This window comes from Pleurodeles waltl, chromosome 6 (genome assembly GCF_031143425.1).
Source record: "Pleurodeles waltl isolate 20211129_DDA chromosome 6, aPleWal1.hap1.20221129, whole genome shotgun sequence".
NCBI lineage: Eukaryota > Metazoa > Chordata > Amphibia > Caudata > Salamandridae > Pleurodeles > Pleurodeles waltl.
The window spans coordinates 1,639,064,356-1,639,082,051 of record NC_090445.1 but is presented as its reverse complement, the minus strand read 5'-3'; the positions used below and the strand labels follow the sequence as shown (position 1 = coordinate 1,639,082,051).

Here is a 17,696-nt window from a genome sequence, read left to right as displayed (position 1 = left end):
GAAATTTTTTCAACTGGTTAACGCCGCATACCGTTTACTGCTCATACATTTGCCTATCTTTCTCTGGGTGCATGTTCCCTGGCTGCATACATTTAGAGCGTACTTGTTTTCTTGTTTGTCTCATCCCGTTTAAACACATTTATTTGACAATCTTCAAAAATCCCACAGTTACTATCATAGCATAGCTGTTTGTAAATAAAACTTCAAAGTAATTAACCATCTCCTACTATTAAAGACTTATGATTTTGCTTATTTGCTGTTTTGGAACAGAGAACTGTTTCGGCAGGTCACCTTAAAGGTCAATTATGTACGTTTAAGCCTTTAGCCTATACTTAGCACGTCTGCACTTTTTAATAGCTTACACTTTACATTTTTTTATCAAAACAAAAAGCATGTGACAAGGAGTCTGGTTAAGAAAGGCAATAGCTACGCTATATAAAAGAGGACATTAGCCTAATTTTCCAGATTGCTATGGCTGCGCATTTGGAGCATGCTTGTTAACACAATTTTATATATATATATATATATATATATATATATATATATATATATATATATATATTTTTTTTTTTTTTTTCTTACAATCTTCTCTCTAATGCCTTTTAACTAATTATCTGGTGTTTTGGCCCGTGCATTTTTCAGAGCAAGTGTCGCAGCAGCAATTCTTGTGTTTGTTGCCTGTAAGTTCTGCTTTCTTAAAACATTTTGGCCTCCAATGCCTTTCAACTAATCATCTCGCTTTTTTGCGTGCCACGTATTCTGTAAAATATAGTTGTAGCAGCAACAAGTATTTTGTGCTTATTTTCTGCCTTCATGTTCTTCCCAAATAGAGTGTATTGCTACCTTCTGTTTTTTTACGAAAGAAACTTTGTTACTGATGTTTCTTCCACGTGGTGTTTTACAGCCGTGTCTTACATTTTCACTTTCTTTACATACAGGGTGATGTGCTTTCGGGAACCTGTGCACACAAATGTCTACATGCCATTAAACACCACATATGATAGATACAAGCATGATACCAAGCTTTACATATAGACTGATTCTCTTTTAAATGGAGCTGAGGAGTCTACAGTCCCGGAAGAAGGTTGCTCTTAGTTTTTTTGTTTACAAAGGCGATACCTACTGGATAGGAAAAGAACACATTAGCACAACTGTTCAAATTGCTGTCGTTGTGAAAACTACACATATCTGTGTTTTGTTGGCACATGCATTTTGTGTCAAGTGCCGGAAATCACCCACAGTGAAGCTTTTCATACAAACCGGAACTTGCCTCCGGAGCTGCCTGGTTGTTTGCTGTCGTTCGCAAACCACATTAAATTATGGGAAATTAACGATGCATTTTATCTACTTCGGCATTCCTAAACATATTCATCAATATGCAGCGGTGCACATATATTTTACATAATTTAACACGAACAACTTCAAACTGCTATTTTTGTTACAATGCTAACGTGCCAAAAAAGGACTTGACTTTATTCCATGTGGTTAAAAGTTTTATCATCCTCACTCCGCGCTGTTTGCAAACAAGACAGCACAAAATGTGACCTCCACCCTTTACCTCATATATCCCCGCTTCATAATGCCACCAGTAACAGCACAATATATTGACTCTCAATAAACAATTCATGACAATTTAATGGAGTTTTATTAACGTATATAGCACAACTACTCACAAAACTACAAATTACATAAAAAAGTATTAATAATCACATAGGTGAAACCTAATGCATTTAATAATGCTTGTTATACGTAATTTCTAAACAGGGGACTTGATTCCCACTGTCCACAACTTTATAACTAGTTTGGGTTGGTTTCCCTGCCAAGAATCAGTCCCAGGCTGCTCTGCGTACTAAGCTTTCGTGTAACTTGGTGCTTCTCACACCAAGTAGCATTGGGGCTGTCTCCGGGCAGGAACACTCACTACATAGACACAATAAAGTGTGAGTTTGTTTCCCCTGACTCTCATTAGCCTTCTCAAAGAAACAGACAAGTGTAGATAAAATGGCAGGCCTGGCCTAGAAACGTCCTCACCTTGAATATAAGGAAATGCAATACCACTTTATACTCCGGACATCCACCAGCTGACAGTGGTCTGGAAGAACGAACCACCAATCCCTTGCTAACAAAGTTTCTAAATGTAGCCCTGCCTCTATTCTCCTCATGCCAGTGTCTGGATCTCCAACCACCAGTCACAGGAATGCAGGCAGTACACCCACCCTCCATCTGGTGACATGCTACACCAGGTGAATCGAAAATGGATCCGATTGGCTTCAGTACTTGGACTCATACCCTTACCGAGCCTACTATCACACATGTACTGCACACACACTACACATATAGTTGACATACACTTAGGATGTCAGTGCAAGGGTCTGGGGTACACATAGTAGCAGGACTTTACACAAGACTGGTCAGTACCATAGTCTCATTGACACTGATGAAAAATTCTGGTCATTCTAGGGATTCTCTAAGCATGATGCACTGCCACCACCACTTTAAATGCTACACCCATTGCAGGGACAGTAGTTCTATGTACACTAGGAGGGCACACACTTGGTGCACCCTTCCAGGTCACAGGACAGATCTGCATTGCCTGGGATAGCCATGTGTCTCACACCTCATGCTAGATTAGCATGACACCAGTGTCGAAATAAAAGTCAGAAAACCAGATTCACATGTAGTCCTGCACTCAGTTAAGAGGAACACTCCCATATACAATGCAAGGGTCATGCCCATCACAACGCTTGAATTTCGAATCTCTTTTACATAAAAGGAATTATCTGTTTGAAAGATGGGGCGTATGCTGTATCTCTTGTGGTTGGAAAGATTGGATACTACAAGTATGATAATTGCCCTGATAGCTTCCATAATTCTCATACCATCATAATATGATATTTCAAACAAAGCAGGTAGGTCTGATTTTCCCTGCCAACAGATAATATCTTTGTGAAGGACGGACCAGTTTTATGAGGAATTTTTTTAACTATTTACTTGTTCATGGGACAGGTTGCTTCATAAATCTACTTGCCCTGTAAAAGAATCCACTTATCCCTTTTGTGCCATGTAGTGTGGCGACACATTATTTCTGGTAATAGCCACTCTGATTATGTCAGGCTCATACTATTGTAGGGTTTGAACAGTAGCATTCCCCTTATTTTGCCACCTTTCAGCAGATTTGCCTACAGGGATTGAAGGTAGGGTTAAGCAATAGTTCCAGAGCTGGAATGTCCTATTGGGTCTGTTCAAACTTACTAATTTGTACTTTTTAGGGGTTTTCACCAGCTCTTCCCTAATCTTTACCCATACAGAGAAAGGTTGCAAGTTTACTCCTGACAAGGGCAGAAGTAAAACTTATTTCGGAGTTGGGAAAACGTTGTTCGAGGGAAAGTAAACTTTTAAATGTTCAACAGATTTTAGCATGAACAAATCTCCACATGCAGATGTGCTCGTGTTAAAATGCAGTTGTTAGAAATGGGGTCCTTGGTTGGCAGTCAGGTTACCCCCTGTCCAAGGAAGGACCCTCACTCTTGTCAGGGCAAAGGAGAAACACACCCGGTTAACCCCTCGCTCACCCCCTTGGTAGCTTGGCACGAGCAGAAAGGCTGAACCCAGAGGCAATATGTAAACTATTTCTACCAACACACACAGTAACACAGTGAAAACATTACAAAAGGACTCAACAACAGGGTAGACAAATAGCCAATATTCACAGGCAGAAGCAGCAATAGCTGCAGAATAGCCTAACAAAGCACAGTTACAGGCAGGGGCAGCACTTCTCCTCAGCTCTTCTGCTCTTCTCCTTGGCAGAGGTTCCTCTTGAATCTAGAAGTGATCTAAAGTCTGGGGTTTTGGGTCCAATACTTATACCCTTTTCATCCTTTGAAGTTGCTCAACTTCAAAGAAAAATCTCTGTTGGCTACAGGATCCTGTCCAAGCCAGGCTCCAGCCACACACCAGGGGGTTGGACACTGCATTGTGTGAGGGCAGGCACAGCCCATTCATGTGTAAGTGACCACTCCTCCGTCCACTCTAGCCCAGATGGCTCATCAAGAAATGCAGGCTACACCCCAGTTCCCTTTGTGTCACTGTCTAGAGGAGATTCACAAACAACCCAACTGTCAGTATATCCCAGACAGGGAATCCACAAACAGGCAGAGTCACAGAATGGGTAGAGCAAGAAAATGCCTACTTTCTAAAAGTGGCATCTTCCAACTAACAATCTAAAAACCAACTTCACAAAAAGATGTATTTTTAAATTGTGAGTTCAGCAACACCAAACTTCATATTTCTATCTGCATTCAAAGGGAAACTGCACTTTGAAAATATTTAAAGGCAGCCCCCATGTTAACCAATGAGAGAGATAGTCCTGGCAACAGTGAAAACCTAATTTGGCAGTATTTCACTGTTGGGACATGTAAAACACATCCATACATGTCCCATGTTTAACATACATTGCACCCTGCCCATGGGGCTACCTAGGGCCTAACTTATGGGTGCTTTATATGAATAAAAAGGAAAGGTTTAGGCTTGGCAAGTGGGTACACTGCCCAAGTCGAATCGGCAGTTTAAAAAACTGCACACACAGACACTGTAGTGGCAGGTCTGAGCCATGTTTACAGGGCTCCTCATGTGGGTGGCACAATCAGTGCTGCAGGTCTACTAGTAGCAATTGATTTACAGGCCCTAGGCACCTCTAGTGCACTTTACTAGGGGCGTACTAGAAAATCAAATATGCCAATTATGGAAAAGCCAATTACACATACAATTTCACATAGGGAGCACTTGCACTTTAGCACTGGTCAACAGTGTTAAAGTGCCCAGAGTAAGAAAAACAGAGTCCAGCACACAGTGACAACCTGGGAAGTCGAGGCAAAAGGTTAGGGGAGACCACACAAGGATGCCATGTCTAACAGCAGTACATAAATATTTTCTAGGAATACAATTTCCTGGCCTACTTCAGTAGATTCTTGTGAATTGATGAAAAACGTAAATATGCTCTATTGCAAGGACATATACTGTGCGTGCATTTTTGTGATTTTCTTTAAGAGCTGGGACCTTTTGTTTTTATTTCAATTCTGTCTCTCTCTCTCTGTTTATTGGCTGGCTGGCTTCACTGTAAGGAACATATTGGCACATTAGGTAGTTTCATTCAATACCCTGAACTACTGCGGCAAGGTGTGCTTTTTGAGACCAAATATATTCTTACTTTTTGCCAATGTTGCTTATGATTGTGAGGGCCTGGCAGCTCCTACAACAATAAAGTTTTACAAAAACCATATCAAAACAAGACACACATTGACAAAACCAAACGACTGACTACCAATGTCAGTCCTATTGGCGTTGCCTATGCTTGTTTATTTTCATGTTTCCAATAATATTGTTGGAACTGGTTACACTCATTTTTCCATCATCAATATGTTTTTGTGAAAACTAGCATGCATCAACGCAGTTTCCTGAATGATTCTGTAAAGAAATGGTACTTAAAATACACAGTAGCTCAGAAAAACTATTTTTCTTAGTTAAGTTTTTTGTGAACATTTTATTTTGAGAGCAAAGATCACCAACTCTGCTTTCAAGCTTCTGCTGATATTTGCATCAAACCAGAGAGAATGCTGAGAGCATTATATGTAGCCTCATATTGTTAAACTTTGCAAACGCATGTACACATTTTTATACTAGAGCCACTGTCAGTAGTACAGTCTGAGCTTACAACATTTTCTTAGAGTGCTCACCCTAACAATAAAGACTTTGCGTTACGGACCTTAAATACAAGTTTGAACAGAATTAACATATGAGCATAGTTATTACCTTAACTGCAGACAATGCCCTTCCCAGATCCATTATGTGGTACAGTAAACTGGGAGCCAATGGGTTTGTGCAGTAGGGGTTTGGGCCTACTTGTCCAGAGGAGAGAATAAACATAAAAACTTGTTGTCCTTGACCCCAAACAGTATGTTCTGGGCGTCGGGCTATAGGGATTCCACACCCCTGAGAAATAAGTGGAAGCAGATAATAATACTAACATACAGTGATGCATATAGAATTTTGTTTTAAACTCATTCATTTTCAAATAGTTTTTCAAGAAAATATATATATGTATATATATATATATATATATATATATATATACATATATATATATATATATGTCAATCAAAGATTAGCAGTGCACTCCATTAGGGGTGATAAATCTTGCATTTATTTCATTTCAAGCTGGAAACAAGGAACGAACAACGCGTTTCGACCGTCTGGTCTTTTTCGAGTTAAAAAAAAAGACAAAAAATATATATATATATATATCTATATATATATAGATATATATATATATATATATATATATTTTTATATATAACATTGTAATACAGTGTGTTGTAAATGCTAACTTTTTCAAATTTAAATTAGAAATAAATAATATATAATTTACATTCCAGATTGTGACTGATTCAACAGAAATGATACTGTAAGAAGTGGCGAGGAAAAATTTACATTCAAGTTAATTAAAAAATACTTTACATAAAAATGCAAAAAATAATCAAAGAAAAACTTAATAATATGTTACGTTTTAGTGCAGGTGTATTAGCTCTTGTTTCTATGGTAGTCCTAGGTGAATAGGAGTTGGGGGACTGTCAAGGTAAGACTTTTGTTCCCTTCGTATGATTTCTAAAATGAGGGATTTTGCATATGACTGCGAGTCCAACGGAGTTGAATGCAGCTTATTTCAAATGTGATGTCTAGGGCGTTTGCATGGCCAATTTTAAATAAAGCATTCATAATGTATACTTCTGGCATGTGGGGAGCCATGTCTGCTTCAACTTATGGAAACTTTTATTTCAACCTGACACAGTGTTTGATTTATTTATGTTCATTTACAGAGTAGTGGTGATTTCACACTCTGTACGTTCTTTGCATAAGCACTGAACGTTTTCCAAGAATTGATGTCCTCTGTATATATCATGTAATAATATAAACAACTGATGAATTTAGAATGCCTATTTTACAAAACTAAAAGAAATAGGTCACGCCTCTTTCATATTGTGTTATTGTATTGAATGATAAACAGAGATTTAATTTTATGGAACTGTAGCAAAGTGCGTAATAAATCACGTAAAGCTAGACCTGCCTTAACACTTTGCTGTTAGATAATCATGAGCTTCGTTGCTTTTTCATTTGTAGGCCTATTCTTTTTTTGTCTAGGCATCTACATGCGGGTCTCATTAAATATTAAGCAAATTATCAAAAACAATCTATTTTGAGAAACGTCTATATTGCACCTTACTGAGTCTCAAAGGAGCAAACACTCAAAAAGCGGTTCCTCACTATCTAACCTAATTTTAAAACCACTTCTTACATTTCAGATCGATTTATTGGGATGGAGGGTAGCCAGTAGTATTTCTTCCTCTATGTTCACGACTCATAATAAGGTATCGCAATACAGTGATATATGTGGCATTGTAGGAACTTCTGTGTAAGTTCTTGTCAAGTCTTGAAACAGGTTTACGTTTTGTGCAATAAACATTAAACATTTGTTGTTGCAGAATGGAAGGGGAAGGCACATACACTCTTCCAACTGAAACAAGATACGAAGGTGAGATGAAAGACGGAATGTTTCATGGGCAAGGAACTTTACATTTTCCCAATGGCAGCAAGTATGAAGGCACTTGGGACTGTGGCATTCCAAAAGAGGTACCTCCACTTGCTTTTTTTTTTATTACAAGAGGTTTAAATTGTAGAATGGGTGATTAGGAAATCCTTATAAAGTATTATTACATAGGATTCCATTTATTATTCTTTACATTTTATTTGTATTTATGTTAAGTATTTCATATGGTCAAAACCCAAGAAGCAAATAGAGTTTTAACGAACATTTGTATTGGGGCACGAACATCTCAAACATTAGATGCTGCCCATAGAACATTAGTATGTGTAAGGGGTCCAGTTAATCCAGATTACAAACACCACAATAGTTTTTCAGACTGTGCATCAGTACATTACCATACACATAGCTGCAGCGTGAGGGAAGAGAAAGATAGGGCCAGAATCACATGTTTTGGTCAAGTGCCAAAGCCAGGATTAGAACCACAAGCTCCCGGGTGCAAGGTGAACTACTAAGAGACTTGCTCTTTGATCTAAAAGAATTAGAGATGACTTGTTAATGGAACATCCTGTGAGGGCTGGAGGAAGTGCTAAATGTGGAGGAGAATACACTAGATTAATTTCTTCCACAAAAATATCCATGTGGAGGAGGAAATTACATCAAGAGTTGCCTTTTGAATGTAGAACTTCCCCCAGAAAGCAGAAAAATGTATATTACCACTCAACCCTAAACGAAGCAGCTGGTATTTAGCATCAGAATGCCAGACTTTTGTTATCATCTTCATCTATGTACATATTCACTAGGCCACCTGTTAATCATGAATGACCTTAGTACAGGAGTTCTCTCTTTGGGATTATAACTGTTTAGGGGATTTTTGAGCAAACTAGTCCTCCCTTTTCTTTTTCTAATATTCACATTTCTCTTCCAATATTTGTCTGACCATTTCTGGGTACTGGATAATCTGGATTTAGTAATAGTTAAACCGGACATTCGTTGGAAAAACAATGGAATTCGGTTGCTGTTGCAATTTCAGTTTTATATATTTGCTCTATATTCATTACTGCTCTGTCGCTGCATCTCGTGTTCATCATCAAATAGAAGTAAATTCACTTAGACTGTTACAATTACGTGCACAAAATGTGTGTTAATAGGTTTTATATCTATTTGTATACCTGACTAAGTAAGGTGTGAAATTGTATTAGATGTAAAAACGTAGACCAGTAACAGATCTTGCTGAGCAGAAATCACAAGACAACAATTTGTCTCTTTGTATCTAGATGGAAAAGTGTCTCCGAGGTAATGTTATAAACACCACTCCCATTACAAAGCCAGATTGTTTAAGGATGAGAACCACTACTGATACTGACTGAGCAACACGCCCTTCCACATAAAACCAAACATGAAACCAACACGAGGATGCCCAGTATCAAATTATTTGCAACTGCAAAAAAAACTGAAATCAATAAGCCGAGTGCTTAGTTTGTTTGCAGGTGGGGTCCACTGGCACTTTTTTGGGGGATACTGGACTTATTTTTAATTATTAGACTTTGAGACAGACTAGTGGCAAAGGGAGGAAGAAGGGGTGAAAAGGAACCTATGATAGCGCAATAAGGGGTGATGGGCAGAGATGGTACATCAGTGGGTGAAAGGGACATTAGATGCATTAAATACTAGACAGTCATGGTATTTGGCAAAAATGACTTTCCGCAGCAGCGCTTGCGGGCTTTTAGGAAAATGTGGGCTCTGGGACTTATTCTTTTACAAATTGATCACTGGATATATAATATACATTGTATGTGATTACACGCCAAAACACTTAACTGAACTAAAAGAGTAACTTAGCCAATAGTGTTCAGTGAAACAAACATAACCTTTGCATCTGTGCACAAAACCCAACCATCCATTTACATGGCTACAGACCATGTGCATGCAAGCATAACAAACAGTGCTACCAAACTAAGTGGTTGAACTGTGTATCCCAAACATCTGATGGCATTGAAGGCCAAAACTGTATTAATTCGGAGTTACAAACTCAGTGTTAACAACAGACAAAAAATAAGAAATTCATGGGAATCATTTAAGTACTTTCCGGGGCACATTGGGCACACACACATATCCAAAATTAACACGAACACCACTCAGACAGGCTGAAGAGGAAAGAGATAACCAGGTACAGCAATAATAATGCCAGTTGCTCTTACAGTGAAGCAAAGGCTGAAAGATGAAAGCTGTTGTTGTGATTGACACAAAAGTTAGTCCTAGTAAGTACAGTGCCAGTGATTCACATTACAATACAAGTGAGCAACAAGATTTTGTCCCAAGGAGACTGGTGGAAAGAGCCATGTGTGAGATGGTAAAATGCCTGTTTTCACCAGATTGAAAGTGCTCATCCTTAATAAAAAGAGACGGCCACCCACGAATCTGCTTTACTATTCACTTAAAGGCAATTCATCTCTGATGATGTTAACATTGGAGGCCATCTACAGGCAATTCTGTAACCAAGAACAATGCAGCTACAAGATGCAACAGCTCAAGATCACGTGATGGTTAGATGAGGCAGAGAGTCAAGTAGACCTAAATACGGAGATAGGTTGGGATGTCCTGGTTTTACCTCCTTTCTTGGTTTGCCAGCTGCTCCCGCAGTCCACAGGATGAGGATGGATATCTACTCAATTGGTCCTTTTGAACACAATACAAACTAAGAGAATCATGTTTCTCATGGTTTATGCAGAAGCATGGTGGTTGCACTGTTTGATTTTGACCAGTTATATGAAGTGTTATAGGGGTGACAGATCCTTCTGGGTGGAAATGTAGGAGGGATGGGAGTTTGGGGGATGTTTGTATTCTATTTTCTTATGCCGCAGCACTTTCTGAATTGTTCAGTTTGGCAGATGTTGATTGCATATTGATTAATGTACCCTTTTTTTGATCCAAATTGCTCATCTGGGTGATAAAGCGGGGTACTTCATATTGTCCTGGAATGAATTTAAAATCATTTTAAAAACGGACCAGTAATCCATTATGTCAGGCATCACTCTCCAGAGGTACTTCCCTTACAAGAAACATCTCTTGGGTACCAAATGGAGCTTCTTGGGAAGCTATGAATATGAAAGGGCTTTCCACTCTGCTGTCACTAAAATATCTAGGGTTTTGGTGATCCTGTTCCAGAGGTCTTTTCCATTGATAGATGCACATGTGAAGATGGACAGCCAGGGCGATTAATTGCAGAGACAGATAAGGTGGGGGTCTCACCCATGCTCTCTTATAAGCACCCATGACCCTCTATCCCTGACAGGCTGCATCCTGGCAGGCCAAATGGGGTATTTGCCAATCTTCCTCAGGGGGGAATTGAGGGAGAATCTAGTATACAGGGAGTGCAGAATTATTAGGCAAGTTGTATTTTTGAGGATTAATTTTATTATTGAACAACAACCATGTTCTCAATGAACCCAAAAAACTCATTAATATCAAAGCTGAATATTTTTGGAAGTAGTTTTTAGTTTGTTTTTAGTTTTAGCTATGTTAGGGGGATATCTGTGTGTGCAGGTGACTATTACTGTGCATAATTATTAGGCAACTTAACAAAAAAAAAATATATACCCATTTCAATTATTTATTATTACCAGTGAAACCAATATAACATCTCAACATTCACAAATATACATTTCTGACATTCAAAAACAAAACAAAAACAAATCAGTGACCAATATAGCCACCTTTCTTTGCAAGGACACTCAAAAGCCTGCCATCCATGGATTCTGTCAGTGTTTTGATCTGTTCACCATCAACATTGCGTGCAGCAGCAACCACAGCCTCCCAGACACTGTTCAGAGAGGTGTACTGTTTTCCCTCCTTGTAAATCTCACATTTGATGATGGACCACAGGTTCTCAATGGGGTTCAGATCAGGTGAACAAGGAGGCCATGTCATTAGATTTCCTTCTTTTATACCCTTTCTTGCCAGCCACGCTGTGGAGTACTTGGACGTGTGTGATGGAGCATTGTCCTGCATGAAAATCATGTTTTTCTTGAAGGATGCAGACTTCTTCCTGTACCACTGCTTGAAGAAGGTGTCTTCCAGGAACTGGCAGTAGGACTGGGAGTTGAGCTTGACTCCATCCTCAACCCGAAAAGGCCCCACAAGCTCATCTTTGATGATACCAGCCCAAACCAGTACTCCACCTCCACCTTGCTGGCGTCTGAGTCGGACTGGAGCTCTCTGCCCTTTACCAATCCAGCCACGGGCCCATCCATCTGGCCCATCAAGACTCACTCTCATTTCATCAGTCCATAAAACCTTAGAAAAATCAGTCTTGAGATATTTATTGGCCCAGTCTTGACATTTCAGCTTGTGTGTCTTGTTCAGTGGTGGTCGTCTTTCAGCCTTTCTTACCTTGGCCATGTCTCTGAGTATTGCACACCTTGTGCTTTTGGGCACTCCAGTGATGTTGCAGCTCTGAAATATGGCCAAACTGGTGGCAAGTGGCATCGTGGCAGCTGCACGCTTGACTTTTCTCAGTTCATGGGCAGTTATTTTGCACCTTGGTTTTTCCACACGCTTCTTGCAACCCTGTTGACTATTTTGAATGAAACGCTTGATTGTTCGATGATCACGCTTCAGAAGCTTTGCAATTTTAAGAGTGCTGCATCCCTCTGCAAGATATCTCACTATTTTTGACTTTTTTGAGCCTGTCAAGTCCTTCTTTTGACCCATTTTGCCAAAGGAAAGGAAGTTGCCTAATAATTATGCACACCTGATATAGGGTGTTGATGTCATTAGACCACACCCCTTCTCATTACAGAGATGCACATCACCTAATATGCTTAATTGGTAGTAGGCTTTCGAGCCTATATAGCTTGGAGTAAGACAACATGCATAAAGAGGATGATGTGGTCAAAATACTCATTTGCCTAATAATTCTGCACTCCCTGTAATAATGGTCAAGAAACTGGTCACCCATGGATCTTGCTCTGCAGGGCCACACAGAGATGGTACACTTTCAGACCTGGCGACAACTCTGAACAGGTGTGATATTTGGTGCACCTCGATGAGAAAGCCTAAACATATTGCACACTTTTCTATTAATCATTCTTTAGACTTAACTATTTCTTTGTCCTGGCAACTAATTTATCCAAGGTTCTAAATGTATGCATCCTTTAAAGATGAATCTTGGATCATTCACCTGTTGAACTACATCTGGATTAGGCGGTAGTACACAACCAAACTAGAGAACCGAAAGCAAAAATGCTCAAACCAGTCCCTCTCCCTTAATCTTCTTGCTTTATCTCTCTCTATTGTCATCCATCCATTCTCTCTTTCTCTCTCTTCTCTTCTCTCAGGTCTCTTGCTCACACCATTCCTGTCGCCCCATCCCCTGAAGTTGCTGAACCTGCTGTAATTAATCTCATAGAGCTGGTGAAAGCGACAGAGACACCGACACCAGCAGCAGCCCCAGGCTTCCAAAACTGACCTCCAATGGCTCCAGCCTGCCAGGGAAGTGCACAATGAAAGAAAAGGCTGGCCCGGCCCTGGGATTCTGGTGACTGAATGCATTTTGGTTGGTTGACAATGAGTTTGCAGTGTACTTGTGGTCAGAGGTACAGTCCTACTTATTGTCAATGTTGGTTCTATCTCCTCTGCCCAAAAGCTTTAGGAACCCTTCAAGGCTATATTTCGGGAAGGGCCAAGTCATTTCTCATTAGTAGGGAAGGAATGGAGGAGTTAAACATAACCACACTAGAGACTAGGATACTCAACCTCAAGTGAAAGTTCAACTCTACCAGAAATGCCACCTTATGAGGGAGCTGGAGGTTGACATCGAGGCCCTGCAGCTGCTTGCTTAAGATACTGCAAGCCTAACTTGGATGGCTTCACAGCAATGGGTTTTTGAGACCATAAACAAATCTGGTAATCTTCTGTATTGACTAGCTAATAGAAAGACTACATCCAGGATACCTCTGGGCATCCAAAACACTGCCGTAGCACTGGAATAGGATGCCTTGGAATTTACTGCACCGTTTGCAGAATTATATTTCTCCCTTTACAAAATCCACCCTTTCTGACAAATAAATAATACAGGATCTTCCATTCTGGAGTCTGAACTCAGAGGATTGTGCTGAGGACAAAGTCTTGCTCACCAAAGAAGAGCTCCTAAATGCCATTAGGAGCACTAAGGACGTACAATCCAGTAAGAAACTAGGTTCTAATGGTTTCCCCATGTAATTCTTCCAACGCTTTGCCTTGTTTGAGGAGGCTAGACGGGTGGGTGCTCTATTTGAAGACCTTCAATCATCCATAATCTCAGTCCTACATAAACCATGGAATCTGCACTACCTTTGAACTTCACAAAGCCCAAACTCCCTCATAAATGCAGAAGGAAAAATTGTGGCTAAGTCCCTCATCCACTGGCTAGTTAAGGTAATAAACATACACATTCACCCTGACCAAAATAGTTTCATGTCAGGTAGGGATATAAGACACTGCATTCAATGAGTACAGATGGCATTAGCACCGATATACATATTATCTGGTTCTTGTACATTGATGCTTATTCATTTTAAAAAGGCCTCTAACTTCATCTGGTATTTGACAAGATTAACTTTGGCTAATGCTTTATTACCTACGTCAACCTCCTTTATGACAACCCTCAGGCCTGGTGTGAGTTTATAGGGTCCTGTCTTCTCTCCTCATTATTTTAAAGGCTACTAGGCAGGGATGTCTTTCTCCTTCTTGTCATTTGTGTTTGGTAATAAGCTGCTCGCAATATGGGTCCAGTATGACAAGTAGGTGCTGCGATTCCAATGGGAAGTTAACATTGAAGATCATGTAACATGGAGGAGAGGCTGCTAATTACTCAATGAAAGTAGAGGATAGAAAATGAGAGTGACCTTAGGTCTAATCACCCAAGGAGAGAAGCCTGGGATAGTATACCTTTACACGACTCTGCACTCAGGGCAGTGTTAATCCCTGTTTAAGGAAAGATCCTCTTGAGATTAAACATGAACCTTCTCTTGATAGTAGTGAGTTACTACCAGCAAAGAAATTGAAAGGGTTGTCAAGCAGGTTAAAGTGCACAACCTTAATACAGCTGCCATGGACACTATTAAAGTGCTCACAGTCCCTCAGAGTTGTGAAAAATCTGCTCTGGACAATGACTTTTGGACTTGTTTGATGGAGGAGCTGGTGGGCTTAGGGACCCATTTCAGGGTATCCTGAGTAATTCTCAGACTTCTCTAGAAGACATGAAAAAAAAAGTGTTCACACTTATTGTAGACAGACTGGACTGCATGGATTCAACAATGAAACAGATGTCTAATGTAGCAGTTCCGCCCCAGTTACAGGGGAGGGACGGTAGCAGGATGCGGAGTTCCAATGGGTCACCCGGAGCATCTATGACAGCTTCTCTGTCAGGTCCGATTGTGAACCGTAATACATCCTGTGAAGCTGCACTGGTTGCAACAACTGATGATACAATTCAGCCCTCTGGAAAAGGATATGATTCACATCCAGGATTGCAGATCCCAGGGAGGGTGGAGGGTACTACTATTGTTTTTTTTTACATCTACCACCTGAAAGCGTGTGTTATCAGATAGTTTTAAAAGAGGTACCCCCCCAGCCCAGGGGCAGTATGGAGGATGAAAAGAATTAGTAATTAAGTAACAAAGCATTGGGTAGATAGAAGAGATGGTGGATTTTGGTATGTTACATGGTAAGCAGAGTTGATTAGATTGGCCGGGGCCAAAAACTGATAAAAACAATTGCATTGTGGTGAATTTCAATACAACCTTTTTCTTTCTGAGAAGGCCCTCAAAGTATTGATGGATTATTCGGGTTACACAAGATTTCCGTTGTCCCTTTAGGGTATTTTTACAGACCTGCAGAGCCCAAATGCATCCCCCTACATGCCCAGTGCTCTTCTCCTCCCAATACTAGTATTCCTCTAGGAAAGGCGATCAGGGCAAACCCAAATCCACCATGTGGAACCCTCACTCATAACCACTATCTTCCTTAAGTAATCTGCAGGATTAGGATTGACTGTTGCAGCAGTTGGTGGCGGTAGGACCAGAAGTTGACAGACCCAGAGAGTTATATTGGGATTTTGTGGATGCCAAGTATGAGGTGAGACGCTTGTATCCTATAGAAGAAAATTTAATTTGGAATGTTGCAGGGGTACGAAGCAAATTAGAGAACAAGGAATTATGTTCCTTCATCCAATGTCTCCTGTTGTCTGTTTGCAAAGAACATGGCTATTGTCTACATTTGTTTTTTTGGATGGCTATAATACCAAACTCACTCCAGCAGTGCATCTAAAAAGGGCCAAAGAGGGGTTTTGCAATGCTCCTTGCCAATAATATGCCTGAAATTTCCAAACGTTCTGTTGATTTGTTATAAATGGAGGCGGGGCAGAAACGTTTGCTAATTCATTTTTATAATATTATTTTTGCCAATTTTGTGATGGACTTAATATCATCTCTAGATAAGGAAACAGCAACATTTGTAAATTCATGCCCGGTCGAGCTGTTTATTCTCTGGATTGAGGATGGTAACATACAACGCTGCAGTTTAAATTCTAGCAGAATCTGCTGCTGGTTGATCTATAAGGGGGAGTTGTCTATACATTTCTTGCACTCTAGGGATTGAGAGGCTTTAAATAACATCTTAATACAGTATAATTTATTGTTTGCCTCAGATTTTTCGATCTCAGTAGCCATGAGGTTGTCATCGCTGGACATGTTAAGGCCAGCACTAGATATTTCATTTTAGTGTCAGGCAATGGTTGTGCCCTTGGTAATGTTTTTTATGTACATTCTTTATGTTTTAGTGACTATAATCCTGTGATAGCTAGATCTGATATCAAGTTTGAGATAGACTGGAAATTCTTATTGGGTAAGGAGTTAGCAGTCAGCCGTAAGAACGGGGTGGCCCTGAAATGGGTTTTAATTAATAAAGAGAGTCTTAAGTGAACTGATTGCTCAATATAGAGAACAGGTAAAACTGTGTCTAAATGACAGTATCCTAGAGAATATTATAGTCCAATCTTTTGTTTCCTTGCCGTCTCATATAAAGTCGGAACTAATGCGTTCACTGAGATTGTAAAAAATAAAAACAGGCTGGTTCAATACAAATTGTAGGGGTGACTTTAAGGCCCTCTTGAGCGCTCTGAAAACAGTCCCGAAGGATACAGTGGCCATCCAACAGTGTAGATAATCTTATAAGGGATCTCAAACACAGGAGGCAGATGCTCAGGGATGAAGCACAGGAGTATCCTATTGAAGGCGAGGAGATAATGTTACATTTTGGAGGACTGTTAATAATCCCTTTCTTTGGGAGGATAGCGGACTGACAATTAAATCCAACATCCCTGCAAGTGAGTGGATTTCCCATATCTCTACTATATATTCAGCTGAGGATGTACCACAGGAGGAAGCTAAATGTGACAATGGGTAGGCATGGTAAGTGGAATCGTATATGAATATAGGGTAGTCATTGAGGCACTTAATGGATCCCATTAAGGTAACGCCCCTGTCTTTACAGCGTTCCTTTGGATCTATTTATTGGATGCATTGACCTCTGGGCTTCATTGTTAGCTAATGTTCTAAAAGCTGTTGCCAAAATAGTTCCTCCTCCCTTCTGAAGAAAGTCAGTGATTGTCCCCATTTTTAAGAAGAAAAATAAAGCCGAGCTGGCTTTCCATAGGCCTATCTTGCTTCTTGATTCCGTAATTCAAGTTGGCGGGAGGATACTTTTGGCTAGATTAGAAGTGTGGGCATCGGTTAAAAAAGCTATCACAACTGTTCAATATAGTTTTAGGAAGGCAACTGAGAAGACAGAACAATGTCTCAACTTGGCTTTGATGATTGATAAGTACAAACAGGATACCTTGTATCTGTCTTTTATGGACCAGTTATCTACTTTTGATTTAGTCAATCGTTTGTTGTTATGTGAGCTATCACTAGATCTTGGGATGGATCCTAATATTGTTTATTTTATCCATCCATTTTATTCAGAGATTGTAGCCTCAGCACGTTTTGGCCATGCTGGAGAATGCACAGAACACATCAGAGTTGACGGGGGAGGGGCAGAGACCGGTGCATATTAACCC

General features: G+C 40.0%; 1 protein-coding gene across 1 annotated transcript in view; it reads left to right on the top strand.

The window, feature by feature from the left end:
• Positions 1 to 17,696, top strand: part of MORN5 (MORN repeat containing 5) — a 79,096-nt gene that overhangs the window by 15,244 nt on the left and 46,156 nt on the right. The window contains exon 2 of the mRNA XM_069241537.1: positions 7,536 to 7,683. Within this exon, the coding sequence (XP_069097638.1) occupies positions 7,536 to 7,683 (148 nt within the window). The remainder of the gene's footprint in view (positions 1 to 7,535; positions 7,684 to 17,696) is intronic.